This window comes from Chionomys nivalis, chromosome 11 (genome assembly GCF_950005125.1).
Source record: "Chionomys nivalis chromosome 11, mChiNiv1.1, whole genome shotgun sequence".
Taxonomy (NCBI): domain Eukaryota; kingdom Metazoa; phylum Chordata; class Mammalia; order Rodentia; family Cricetidae; genus Chionomys; species Chionomys nivalis.
In genome coordinates, this window is record NC_080096.1 from 33,669,091 (window position 1) to 33,682,618 (window position 13,528).

Below are 13,528 nucleotides of genomic sequence, written 5' to 3' on the forward strand. Positions count from 1 at the left end.
AACAATGACTGTCAAACCTAGATGCTTGGGAGCCTCTTTTTCTCCCTTCCTTCCTTTTTGTTTTTTTCTTTTCTTTTCTTTTTTTTTTTTTTTTTTTTTTTTTTTTGAGACAGAATATCTCTAGGTAGCCCTGACTCTCCTGGAACTTCATATGTAAACCAAGCTATCCCTGAACTCACAGAGATCCACCTGGGTGCCTCTGCCTTCAAGTGCTGAGATTAAAGGTGTCAGAAGCATTTGTGAGACGCTATTGTGGGCCATGACGCAATTACAGCTTATAGCAAATTGATAATTCAGATGTCATCCCACCAGACAAATGGCTCTCTGTTGGAGGAGCCCTGCCAGGCGGGGTCTGAGGGCCACTGACTCTGAAAACTGCTGCTTTCATCTGTAATTTCACTTGTGCAGTAACAGCTATGATATCCTCCCCATGACCACGCATTTTCATAATGTGTACATGGAATCTCATGAGTACATCCACACATATATTTGTGGATGGTTAGGAAGATGACTTCCCGCTATAATATTGCAGGGGTCTGCCCTTGTTATGTCATATAACATATCTGTCCTTGTTATATGTCTTCGAGAGGTCAATAGCACCTATGTTGCCCTAAGCTTCCTTCACCAGCACCTCTCTACTCTGACTCAAAATAGCAATTAACACTCTGTATCTATTTTTTTTTTTTTCCGAGACAGAGTTTCTCTGTAACTTTGGAGCTTGTCCTGGAATTAGCTCTTGTAGACCAAGTTGGCCTCGAATGCACAGAAATCTGCCTGCCTCTGCCTTCCAAGTGCTGGGATTAAAGGTGTGTGCCACCATTGCCCAGCTCTGTATCAGTTTTTGATGCAAGATTTTAGATTTAGTAGACTGCTTTTGTCTGGGTCCTGAGATTTGGGTGATAGAAAAGGCTGTTAACTGACTATGTCCAGATATTATTAATCACATCTAAGAAATGTAAAATAGTACACATATTCTTTGCCTCTTCCTTAGATCTCTCATTGGTTTAGTTTCTTCCCCTTGTAACCTTTATAGCTGTCCCTTTAAGAGATAAGCCAAACTTTTACAGCCTATAGCTTTTGTCAGTCACCAAGTAAGTGGACCAAGTCTTTGCCTTGTAGTTTTTTTTATTATTAATGAGCTGCTAATGAACGGAGACACACACACATACAAATACTAAATAAAAATAAAAAAGATTAGGCCAGTGAGATAGCTCAGTGGTTAAGGGCGCTTGTTACCTTGTCTAACAATCTGGAGATGGATTCCCCAAATCCACATAGTATAAGGAGGGAACCAACCCCTGCAAGTTGTTCTCTGAATTCCACCTGAAGTTGTGACCCACATGTGGCTACACACACACACACACACACAAATAATAAAATATAAAAATTAAAGATACTGGAAAACAACCAGGTTGTGGTGGCACACACCTTTAATCCCAGTACTTAATCCCAGGATCTAGTTCAAGGCCAGCCTGGACTACAGTGAGAGTTCCAGGACAGCCAGAGTTGAGTTGTTATACCAAGAAACCATGTATTGGGGGTTGGGGAGGAAGCTTGTTTTGGGACTAGAGATGGCTCAGCGGTTTAGGGCAGTGACTGTTCTTGCAGAAGTCCTGAGTTCAATTCCCAGTACTCACATGGCAGCTCACAACTGTCTATGATGGGATCAGATGGCCTCTTCTGGTTACATGCAGACAAAGCATCCATATACATAAACTACATAAATATATCTTTAAAAGAATACAGGAAAGAAAAATACAGATGTGGGGCCTGGTGTGGTGGTATGGGGCTGCATGTTCAGGAAACCGAGGCAAGGGAAATTTCAGTTCAAGACCTGCTGAAGTTACACAGCAAGACCTTGTCTTAACAAAACAAAGAACATAAATGGGACCTATCCAGACAGATTCAACCTAGACTCCAGAAATCTTCTGCCAAGAAGAACTCAAGCATTTTCTGCAGCTACTAACATGGCACCTGATTTCAAGAAGCCTTCATTTGAGGGAGATGCTCTGGTCTTCCAAGATGGCCATATCACAATGCTCTCATTCATCTGAATTACTGACTCCAGTAAGTATTGAGAAGGAGGACCAGAAAACCAGAGCAGTTGATTCCAGAACACAACACTACTTTCCGGTGGTCTGGGAATTTGTTATCAAGAAAGGGCTTGCCGTCAAGCCATAACATCCTTTCACCTGGAAGGGAGAAATCCAGGAAACAAGAACCAAATTTTATACTGGAACACGCATGTTCTCAGGCTACTCACCAACTAGTACGAGGGAACATAAGAGTACAGGAACTAAGGCTGTTGTCCCAGGGCAACACACAAACACACTGCCATTTTGGTGTAAATATAACTGCATATGCATCTTACCTACATACATAAGTAGAATAGATCACAGATGCTGAAACAAAGGTAAAGAAATTACTTCAGCACACTTATGAAAGTCATACCTCTGTAAGTGCATGCAACTGTCCTTGATGTACACACACACCCATGAACCTGAAAAACAAAACAGATTTTTTTTCAAACAAAATGAACAAGAATAAAAATCCATATGGAAAAACTAGTTGTTACCCAGACATAGGAAACATGAAGTATTTGTGAAGTCCCTGTTCCATCTCAATCTTGAATACGATGCTAAATTGAGGCCAACAAGATGGCTCAGCATGTAAAGGCACTTGCCACCAAGTCCAATGACCTAAATTCGACCCCTAGGATCCACATGATGTTAGGAGAGAACAAATTCCTGCAGGGTATCTGTGCTGGCTATAGTCTTATGTCAACTTGGAACAAGCTAGAGTTATCTGAAAGGAGAGAACCTTAATTAAGAACCCCCCCCCCCGCCGGGCAGTGGTGGCGCACGCCTTTAATCCCAGCACTTGGGAGGCAGAGGCAGGCGGATCTCTGTGAGTTCGAGGCCAGCCTGGTCTACAAGAGCTAGTTCCAGGACAGGAACCAAAAACTACGGAGAAACCCTGTCTCAAAAAAAAAATCAAAAAAAAAAAAAAAAGAAAGAAAGAAAATCCCCCTATAAGATCTGGCTGTAGGGCATTTTTCTTAATTAGTGATTGATGCGGAGGGCCAGTCCACTGTTGAATGTGCCATCCATGGGCTGATGGTCCTGGGTTCTATAAGAAAGCAAGCTGAGCAAGCTCCATGGCCTCTACATCAGTTCCTCTCGAGTTCCTGTTCTAGCTTCCATCAATGAGGGACTACAGTGCAGACGTGTAAGCCAACTAAACCCCTTCCTCCCCAACCTCCTTTTTGGTCATGGTGCTTCCTCACAGCAATAGAAACTCTAACTAAGAGAGTATCCTCTGACCTCCATACACCACAGCATATGTACACTATCTGTCTCATAAATGTAATTTATGTAATAAAAGTTTTAAAGATGTCAAACTGATGAATATCATTAAATGTCTGGTGCAGCATACCTAGAAGTAAAAGGCAATGGTACACTGGGGGAGAGGGAAGATAACAAGCCTTTAAAACAGCTTGGGAAGGCTGGGCCTGTAGCTCAGTGGTATAGCACTCAGCTAGATTCACTTTCGCAGAATTGCCAAATAAAGCAAAGTAAGGTAAACAAAATAATAATAAAATAGGAAGCCTTCACTTGAGATGGTCTTGGCAGTTCTTCTGTTTCTGTCCCCCAACTGCAATGAGTGATGTAATGAAGAATGTATTGGAGCCTGTCCTGGAACTAGGGTTTGTAGACCAGGCTGGCCTCAAACTCACAGAGATCGGCCTGCCTCTGCCTCCCGATTGCTGGGAATAAAGGCGTGCGCCACCACCACCTGGCTATTTATTTTTTATGTGCATTGGTATTTTGTCTGTGTGTATGCCTGTGTAAGGGCGCTCGGTCCCTTGGAATTTTAGTTACAGATTGTGAGTCACCATGCAGGTGCTGGGAATTGAACTTAGGTCCCCTGGAAGATCAGTCAGTGCTCTTAACCACTGAGCCATCTCTCCAGCCTCTGTAATCCAAGATTTAATAACTAGCATGAATGGCTTTTATGACCTAGGAATTTATTAATAGTTGAAGTGCCCTCCTTGAGTTGAATGTATGTACTTGTAGCAGTTTGAGTAAGAATAGCCTCAAAAGCTTGTATATTTGTTTTTGTTTTGTTTTGTTTTTTTCAAGACAGGGTTTCTCTGTAGCTTTGGAGCCTGTCCTGGAACTAGTTCTTCTAGACAAGGTTGGTCTATAACTCACAGAGATCTGCCTGCCTCTGCCTCCTGAGTGCTGGGATTAAAGACATGTGCCACCATCGCCTGGCTAGGCTTGTATATCTGAATGTTTAGTCATGGGGAGTGGTACTGTTAGTATTCAGGCATCTCTGTACTGGCCTGCCCTTGGGGTCCTGACAGGATGCGTCCTCAGCTGCAGCCACCAAGAGCACCTCCTGAGCACATTCACTACATTCTCTTTTAAAAGGGCCCTGCCCTAGCCCGGCGGTGGTGGCACACGCCTTTAATCCCAGCACTTGGGAGGCAGAGGCAGGCGGATCTCTGTGAGTTCGAGACCAGCCTGGTCTACAAGAGCTAGTTCCAGGACAGGCTCCAAAACCACAGAGAAACTCTGTCTCGAAAAACCAAAAAAAAAAAAAAGGGGCCCTGCCCACCTCCCATCTCGCTCGCGCTCTCTCTCTCTCTCTCTCTCTCTCTCTCTCTCTCTCTCTCTCTCTCTCTCTCTTGTCTGATCCTTTTTCGCTCTCTGCCTGTCTCTCTGTCTCCCCCACCCCTTCCTCTTCTCAGCTGCTCCTGTTCCCAGAGGGCAGTCTCCCCACTCTTCCCCTAATAAAAAAAATCCCTACATGTGAGCTCTGTCGCATGGCTTCTTTCTCTTGCCTGCCGCTTTTTAAATTACAACAGGTAGGTACTATTTGAGAAGAATTAAAAGATCTGCCCTTGTTGGAGGAAGTTTGTCACTGGGAGTGGGTTTCAAAAGTTCATGTCAGGCCCAGTCTCTTTCCCTCCCTCTTTCTCCCTCTTTTTTGTCAGCAGATCTCAACTACTTCTCCAGCACCACGTCTGTCTGCACACTGCCATGTCTCACCATGATGATAATGGACTGAACCTCTGAAACTGTAATCAAGTCATTCCGATTAAATGTTTTCTTTTAAGAGTTGCCATGGTCATGGTGTCTCTTCATAGCAACAGAAACCCTAACTAAGACAATGACTAAGACAGTACTGAAAATCACCCTTCCAAGATCAGCTAAAATTTCATCTTCCCTATAAAGGATCCCATGACTTAGGTGATTAGCATCATAGCTCTTCCTTCTCCTTTCCACAGTACTGCCAGCACTTCCCCCCTTCTTTGAATAACTGCTGGTTGGCATTACGTGAAGTTGTCTGAGTCTGAAGCCAGACTACTACTGACTCCATCACATACTCAAGATCTCTGCTTTAAAATTTGTTTGTTTGTTTATTTATTTATCTATCATAATCATCATTACTGTGTGTATGTTCTATTCACACCCAAAACAGGAATATTACTATTGCCGAATTCCTACAGACACTCTGAAGCAGAAATGATCATGGTACTCACTAGAAAGTATAGTTTTGTTGTTGTTATTGTGGTTTTTTTTTTTTTTTTTTGGTTTTTCGAGACAGGGTTTCTTTGTGATTTTGGAGCCTGTCCTGGAACTAGCTCTTGTAGACCAGGCTGGTCTCGAACTCACAGAGATCCATCTGCCTCTGCCTCCCAAGTGCTGGGATTAAAGGCGTGCAGCATCACCGCCCAGTTTAGTATAGTTAATCTTTAACATCACTGATTCCCCCACTTGGAATATAAGTAAGCTTTTAAAAGAACAGAGTCTGAACTAGTGAGATTACTCAGTGGGTAAAAGCACTTGCCACTAAGCTGACAGCATGAGTTCTATCTCCAAGACCAATGTGGTGGGAAGAAAGAACAGACTACTGCAAATTGTCCTCTGACTTCCACATGAATATCATGAAAGAGAGAGAGAGAAAGAGAGAGAGAGAGAGAGAGAGAGAGAGAGAGAGAGAGAGAGAGAGAGAAAGGGAAGAGGGATGAAGGGAGGGAGGGAAGGAAAACCAAACAAGAGTGCAGATCTTGGGCTGGTAAGATGACTCAACAGATAGAACACTTAACAGATAGAACACTTGCTTTAAAAGCCTGATGACCTGAGTTTCATCCTTGGAACCCATTAAAAGTGGAAGGAGAGAACCTATTTGTCCTCTGGCTTCCACATATGCACATAGTTACATACACAATACTCATAACAATTATCTCCTTAAGAGAATACAGATCCCAATTAATTTGCTTCCATGTACAGTCCTGAACACATAGTGTTCTATATAAGCATTTACTAACTGGAAAGTAATAATCACCAAATTAGTAATGTTTCATAAAAAAGAACTTTTTGTTTGCTTGTTTGTTTTCAAGACAGGGTTTCTCTGTGTAACTCTGGATGTCCTAGAACTCACTTTGTAAACCAGGTTGGTCTTGAACTCAGATCCACCTGCCTCTGCCTCCTGAGTGTTGGGATTAAAACTGTGTGCCTCCACTGCCCAGCAAGAAAGAACATTTTATCAGCGTTATACAGTGAGACTTCGTCTCAAAAAGGTACACAGAAAAAGACAGACTATTTTGAGGCAGGTACTAGGCCAGGAAGCCACAATGACCTTGATTTATGAAGAAGTCAGGCACTGAAGTTCTACATTCTCAGAGGTGCACAGCACGTTCAGATGGGCGTAGGCCATGTAACAATCTCCTATGTGCTTTCTTTCCCACCCCACTTTGGCATCACTATATCTCAGTTGTGCCACATTGCTTTGCTTCTCTGCCTGACCTTTCCTGCCTCATTCCTTACACAGATGACTAACACTACCACAATGAAAATGGTGTCATAGGGCTGAGAACGTAGCTTGGTTGGCACACACATACACAAACAACTTTGAGGCCAGCCTATGCTATGAGACCATCTCAAAACAAACAAAACAAACAAACAAACAAACAAACAAACAAACAGTCAATACAGGTTCGTTTCCACACTGAAGCTTGAGAAGCCCTGGGTACAGCAGCAGGGGCCTGCAGCTCCAGCACCTTGGCTGAGGCAGTAGGGCTTCAGTCTGAGGGCAGTCTCACCTGGAGGCACTTAAAACTATACTCCGCCTGGTTTGTTCTTCCCCTCTTTACCCCTCTTTCTCTTTGTTTTAGGGTTCTGTTCCATTTTGTTTTGGTTGTTTGTTTTGAGAAATGGTCTTCCGTGGCCCAGGGTGGCCTTGAACTTGCGATGTAGCTGAGGAGGAGCTCCTGTTCCTCCACACCTAGCTTCCGAATGATCTCCTACTCCCACCTCAATCATGCCAGCTAGCATTACTAACTTGACTCAGGATGGAAGTGTGTTCTTTTCTTTGAGACAGAGTCTTACTATGTAGCCTGACTGTCCTTGTTCTCACTATGTAGACCAGGCTGGCCAGATCTCTGTAGATCACAGAGGTCTGCCAGCTTCTGCCTCCCAAGTGCCGGGATTAAAGGCCTGGGATTCCTGGCCTTGGGGGTATGTTCTTAGGTAAGTGGTGCTTAAAATTTTACTGATGGCTCAATTTCCCTATTTTTAGTTTTATATTACTTATTGACTAATATTGATAAGAGAATTAGTATCTTATTTTATGTTTATTGTGTATGTGTACAGAGGTCAGAGACCAACATTAGGTCTCTCTCCTATCACTCTCTACCTTATTTTTTTTTCTTTTTTTTTTTTTTAATTTTATTTTCAAGACAGGGTTTCTCCGTAGCTTTTGGTTCCTATCCTGGAACTAGCTCTTCTAGACCAGGCTGGCCTCGAACTCACAGAGATCCGCCTGCCTCTCCCTCCCGCGTGCTGGGATTAAAGGCGTGCGCCACCACTGCCCGGCTACCTTATTTCTTTTAAAAGACTTTTTATTGGGGTTGATGATCTAGCGGTTAAGACCAGTGGTTGCTCCTCCAGAAGACCCAGGTTCAGTTCCCTGCATCATAATCATCTATAATCACATTAATAAGGGAATCTTCTGAGCTCTGTGGACACTGCATACATATGACACATTTACATGTAAGAAGACAAAACACATTCATACTCATAAAAAGTAAAAAAATAGTAAGGGACTAGAGTTATAAATAACTGGGCTCAGCAGTTAAGCACACTGGCTGTTCTTCCAGAGGACCTGGGCTCAAGTTGCAACACCCACACAGCTGCTCACAGCCATCTGTAACTTCAGTATCAGAGATTCAATGCCCTCTTCTGGAACGGACACACGACACACATGTGTGTGCAGTCGCACACACATGCACACAGGCAAAACACCCATACACATAAAACTAGAAATTAAAGAGCTGGAGAGTTGGCCCAATAGTTAAGAGCACCTGTTACTCTTTCAGAGGGCCTGGGTTTTGTTCCCAGCATCCACATGGTGGCTTACAACCATCTGTAACTCCAGTTCTGGGAGATCTAACACCTTATATCCTCTCTGAGAACCAGGCATACGTGTGGTACACACACATACACATACATACACACACACGCTGGCAAAACACATAACATATAAAATAAACAAAAATTAAATAAAATAAGAAATTAAATAAATCCAAAGATTTAGGGATGAAAAAACCCAGCCCCTTTTCTTACTGAACTTCTGGTTACTGGAAGCCTTATGGTCCCTGATCACAGTCCAAATTTCTCAGCATGCTACCCAAAGGTCTGAAAGAGCTGGGCACGGCGGCACGGTCCTTGGGAGGTGGACCTGGAGGACAACAGCTCAAGGTCACTCTCAGAGCCGCTGAAAGCTCAAGGCCGGCCACGAGACTCTGTCTCCCAAGACCCAAAACAAAAACTAGTAGACAAAAAGCACAAAAGGTCTGAATATTCTGGCTCGGCCTCTTATCTCCTACTGTATCCCCTGCATACTCTTTATTGTGGTTATATAATTGCCACTCCCACACATGTTCAGAGTTCTCATACTTTACCTATCACTTGAATGAGTATGTCTAAAACCTGTTTGTCAAAAATTCTACCAATCCTTAAAAACTCAGTTAAGAACATCTATAAACAAGTCAGGAGCAGTGGCACATTCACTCAGGAGGTGGAGGCAGGGGAATTTCTTTGAGTGGTGTGCTATAGCGTGACCACATGTTCTGTCATCAAATTCCTTAAATTGGTTGAACCTTCTAGCACCGACCTGAAATCCCCGGCTCCTCAGAAAGCTGAGGCAGGAGGACTGTAAATTCAATGAACAGAGTTATTTTAAGGCCACCCTAGACAATTTACTGAGATTAGGTCTCAAATAAAAATAAGAGAGAAAGCCAGGTGGTGGTGGTGCAGGCCTTTAATCCCAGCACTCAGGAGGCAGAGGCAGGTGGATCTCTGAGTTTGAGGCCCAGAACAGCCTGATTTACACAGAGAAACCCTGTCTGGAAAAAAAGAAAATTCCAGCCGGGCGATGGTGGCCCATGCCTTTAATCCCAGCACTAGGGAGGCAGAGGCAGGTGGATCTCTGTGAGTTCGAGGCCAGCCTGGTCTACAAGATCTAGTTCCAGGACAAGCTCCAAAGCTACAGAGCTCCAAAGCTACCCTGCCTCGAAAAACCAAAAAATAAAAAATAAGGGAGAAGTGTTGGGGCTACAGAGATGCTCAGCATGTAAGAGCATGAGCTCCCTCTCCAGAGGATCTGGGGTTCACTTCCCAAGTTACGACCATCCATAACTCCAGAAACACCCATACACAAAAATCTTTAAAAAGAGGGCTGGGGATGCAGGCTGCTTGCTTATTGTGTGCAAGGTCCTAGTTTCAATCCTCAGTGCTCCCCCCCACACACACAATCTAAACTGCCTTTCCAAGATTCCAAGATGGCTATCCTATCTCTTCAGAGATGTAATTTCAACCATGTTTCTGATCTTTCCCGTCAAAATCTACCTACCTACACACACACACACATCCATCTTGGAGCCTCTACTGAAGAACTTGCAGGTCCTACCTTCTACTTCATTCATTTATATCTAGTTCCTTTACTATGTCAGGTCAGGGATCCTGTATGTGGACAAGAGTGTCTACTTCTTCATCAGACTGTTTTATTTTCTTTCCACTGTAGACATTTCCCAGTTTTCGCCACGTTTGGTCATTACCATGGTATGTGGGCAGACTGTGCCATACCTAGACCAGAACACCTCAACGTCATTCTCTAAGTTTTCTCCATCCATCAGCAGATGCAGAAGATCCAGTGGAGGAATTTGAGGTTTTGTCTAGCAGAAGAAGAGTACTTCCACCCAACCTCACCACCCCAGGATAGGAATAAGAAACTAACCTTTAAGGCTAGGACATCTTTACTACAATAATTAACCCCGCCTTGTTTATTGTTAGTGTCCAGTAAATTATTTAAATTTAATTAAAATTTAAAATTCTTATTCCAAAACAAGACCTGACCTTGGCCCTGTAAGCCTCCAACAGGGGAAGGGACCAAGATCATCTGTTAGAGTTATAGGAGGGAAATTATAAGTTTTATGTAAAAAGAGAATTCAGATTTACTAGTATTTTAAAAATTATTTTATGGCTGGGGAGTGGTGGCACATGTCTTTAATCCCAGCACTTGGGAGGCAGAGGCAGGTGGATCTCTAGCCTGGTCTACAAGAGCTAGTTTTCTGGACAGATTCCAAAACTACAGAGAAACCCTGTCTCGAAAAATTTTAAAAATATATTTTATGTGTAAGTGTGTGTGCTTACATGTTATATGTGTGCACCATATGTATGCAGGAGCCCATGAGGGTTAAAAGAGGGTGTCAGATCTCTAGAACTGAAGTCAGAGATAACTGTGAACTTCCAATGTGAGCTTACCAAAGCCAAGTCTTCCACAAGAGTAACAAGCACTCTTAACACTGAGTCACCTCACCCAGTCACCAGGCAAAGCTCTACTAATATTTAATTATGAGTTAATAGTAGCACAGGGGAACTTGCTCAAAAATGTTTTCCTAATGAGATACTGTGGTAGATGACTAATAGCCCCCAAGAGATACCAAACTCTAATCCCCAGAAACTACAAATGCTGTAAAGCAAGAGGAGCGAATAAAAGTTACAGACAGAATTAAACTGCGTGCTAGGCACGGTGGTGCTCGCCTATAATCTCAATATACAAAAGGCAAAAGCAGCAGGATTATGATATTCAAGACCAGCCTGGACTAAACTTGAAAAAATTCTTTCTCTCAGAAAAAAAGTTGGAATTGGGGGATGTGGTGTGGTTAACATTACCAGTCAATTTACTTTACAACAGAAATGGACTGAAAATGTGCTTTCAATAGTAGAGCTGGCTCTAGGTTCAATACCCAGCTAAAGAAACAGGTGGAGGAGATGAGGAGGGTTACCCTAATTTATGAGATGGGTCCTTCTAAACACACAGCTCTCAAAGAAAGAAAAATATAAGCACAAGACTCATTATCAGAATGATACAATATGGGGGGATGAATATTATCAAAATATAATATACGTGTATGAAATTGTCAAGTACTAAGTAAGCTATTTAAAACAGAGCAAAAAGAAAGAATGACAACATGAAAAGGATTCAACCTGACATGCTATTTTTTAATTTTAAAAAGTTTAAATTTTTTATGCTGTGTATGTGGGTGTTTTGCCTTCATCTATGTCTGTGCACCACATGAGAGCCTGATGCCCACAGAAGCCAGAAGAGGGCATCAGATACCCTGGAACTGGAGTTACAATTGCAAGCCTTCATGATGGGAACTGGACCCTGGTCTTCTGCAAGAGCAGCAAGTGCTCTTAATTGCTGAGCTATCTCTCCAGGCCCTGCTTCTAATTACAGCAGAACAGGTGGATTTCTGAGTTCAAGACCTGTCTGGTCCACAAAAAGAAGCCAGGGCTAAATGGAAACCCTATCTCAAAAAACAAAACAGAAAAAAAGAAGAAGAAAGAGGAGGAGGTAGAAGAGAGTAATGACACAGATTTCAAGTCTCCAAAGAAACTATGACTCTGGCCCTATAAAAAGGCAGTGATTCCCTTGGGTAAAGCTTTACTACACAGTTCAAATGTGCACTGGATATATTACATCATGGAGAACTGGTTGTGCAAGGTCCCAGATATGAGTATTCATAAGGAAAACTCGGGTGAACCTCACACAGGACACAATAGAGCTGGCTCAGTCTTGCTTCTTTCCTGTTCATAACCAGGGGGGTGGTGTGCACACAGACTGAACTCAAACTCACCATCTCCCTCCCTTCACATCTCAAACACCGGAATTACAGATGTCTGCCACTAACCTCAATCCTCTCTGGCCAGGATTTGCCTGTACGTGCATATATAGGTGGGTATACTTGTGTTCCAGGACAGGACCCCCCCCCCCAAAAAAAAAGCTACGGAGAAACCCTGTCTTAAAAAAATCCAAAAAAGCCGGGCGGTGGTGGCGCACGCCTTTAATCCCAGCACTCGGGAGGCAGAGGCAGGCGGATCTCTGAGAGTTCGAGACCAGCCTGGTCTACAGAGCTAGTTCCAGGACAGGTTCCAAAACCACAGAGAAACCCTGTCTCGAAAAACATAAAAAAAAAAAAAAAAAGTCAGCCACAGAAATGCTACCCATTCCTTTGAGACAGAGTCGTTCATTAGAAGAAAATGCCTCAAAAAATAAATAAATAAATAAATAAATAAATAAAATACCACAAAAACACAGGTGCCAAAATAGGAAATTATATTAAAAAACAAAACAAAGCAAAACAAACAAACAAACAAAAAACTTCAAACTAGCCTGCTTGTATCATGTAACTTTTTTGTGGTACTGGGGATCAAACCAGTAAGCTATTGAGTAGTGCCCCCAGAGCCAGACGAAGGGAACAAAAGAGCTATAGAAATAGTAGACTTGATGACCCTTTCTTCAAGGAATTCAGACAAGAACAATGTTGATACAGAACATTTGCTGAATACAAGGATATGTCAAACACAAACAAAGCATGGGGGTCCGTGCCTGTTACCCTAGTAATCAGGAGGTGGAGAAAGAGTTTCAACTTTGATATGATTTGAAAGAAAATGGCCCAAAAAGGAGTGACACTATTAGGAGGTATGACCTTGTGGAGTAGGTGTGGTCTTGTTGGAGGAAGTGTGTCACTATGGAGATGGGCTTTGAGGTCTCATATATGCTCAAAGTCCAGTGCCTCAGACCACTTCCTGTTGCCTGCAAAGATGTAGGACTCTCAGCTCCTTCTCCAGACCATGTCTGCCTGTACACTGCCATGTCCCACCATGATGATAATGTACTGAACCTCTGAACTGTGAGTCATATCAATTAAATGTTCTCTTTTATAATAGTTGCTGTGGTCATGGTGTCTCCTTCATAGCAATAGAAATCCTAACTAAGAAAGAAGTTGGAACCAGAGACTAGAGTATTACTGTGTTAGGCCACACCATAATTTTAATTGGAGAAATATGGACTTTGGAAGTTCAGGTTAGGAATGCAGGGGAATGCTTTAAGCTCTGCCTAATTAGTCACACTAGTAGGAACATGGAAGACAGTGGTGTAAAGAGCGATT

At 42.9% G+C, this 13,528-nt stretch overlaps 1 protein-coding gene across 1 annotated transcript in view; it reads right to left on the reverse strand.

Annotated features, from left to right (window-relative positions):
* Window positions 1–13,528, reverse strand: part of Tesk2 (testis associated actin remodelling kinase 2) — a 115,394-nt gene that overhangs the window by 34,148 nt on the left and 67,718 nt on the right. Inside the window, exon 4 of the mRNA XM_057784784.1 lies at window positions 2,452–2,500. Within this exon, the coding sequence (XP_057640767.1) occupies window positions 2,452–2,500 (49 nt within the window). The remainder of the gene's footprint in view (window positions 1–2,451; window positions 2,501–13,528) is intronic.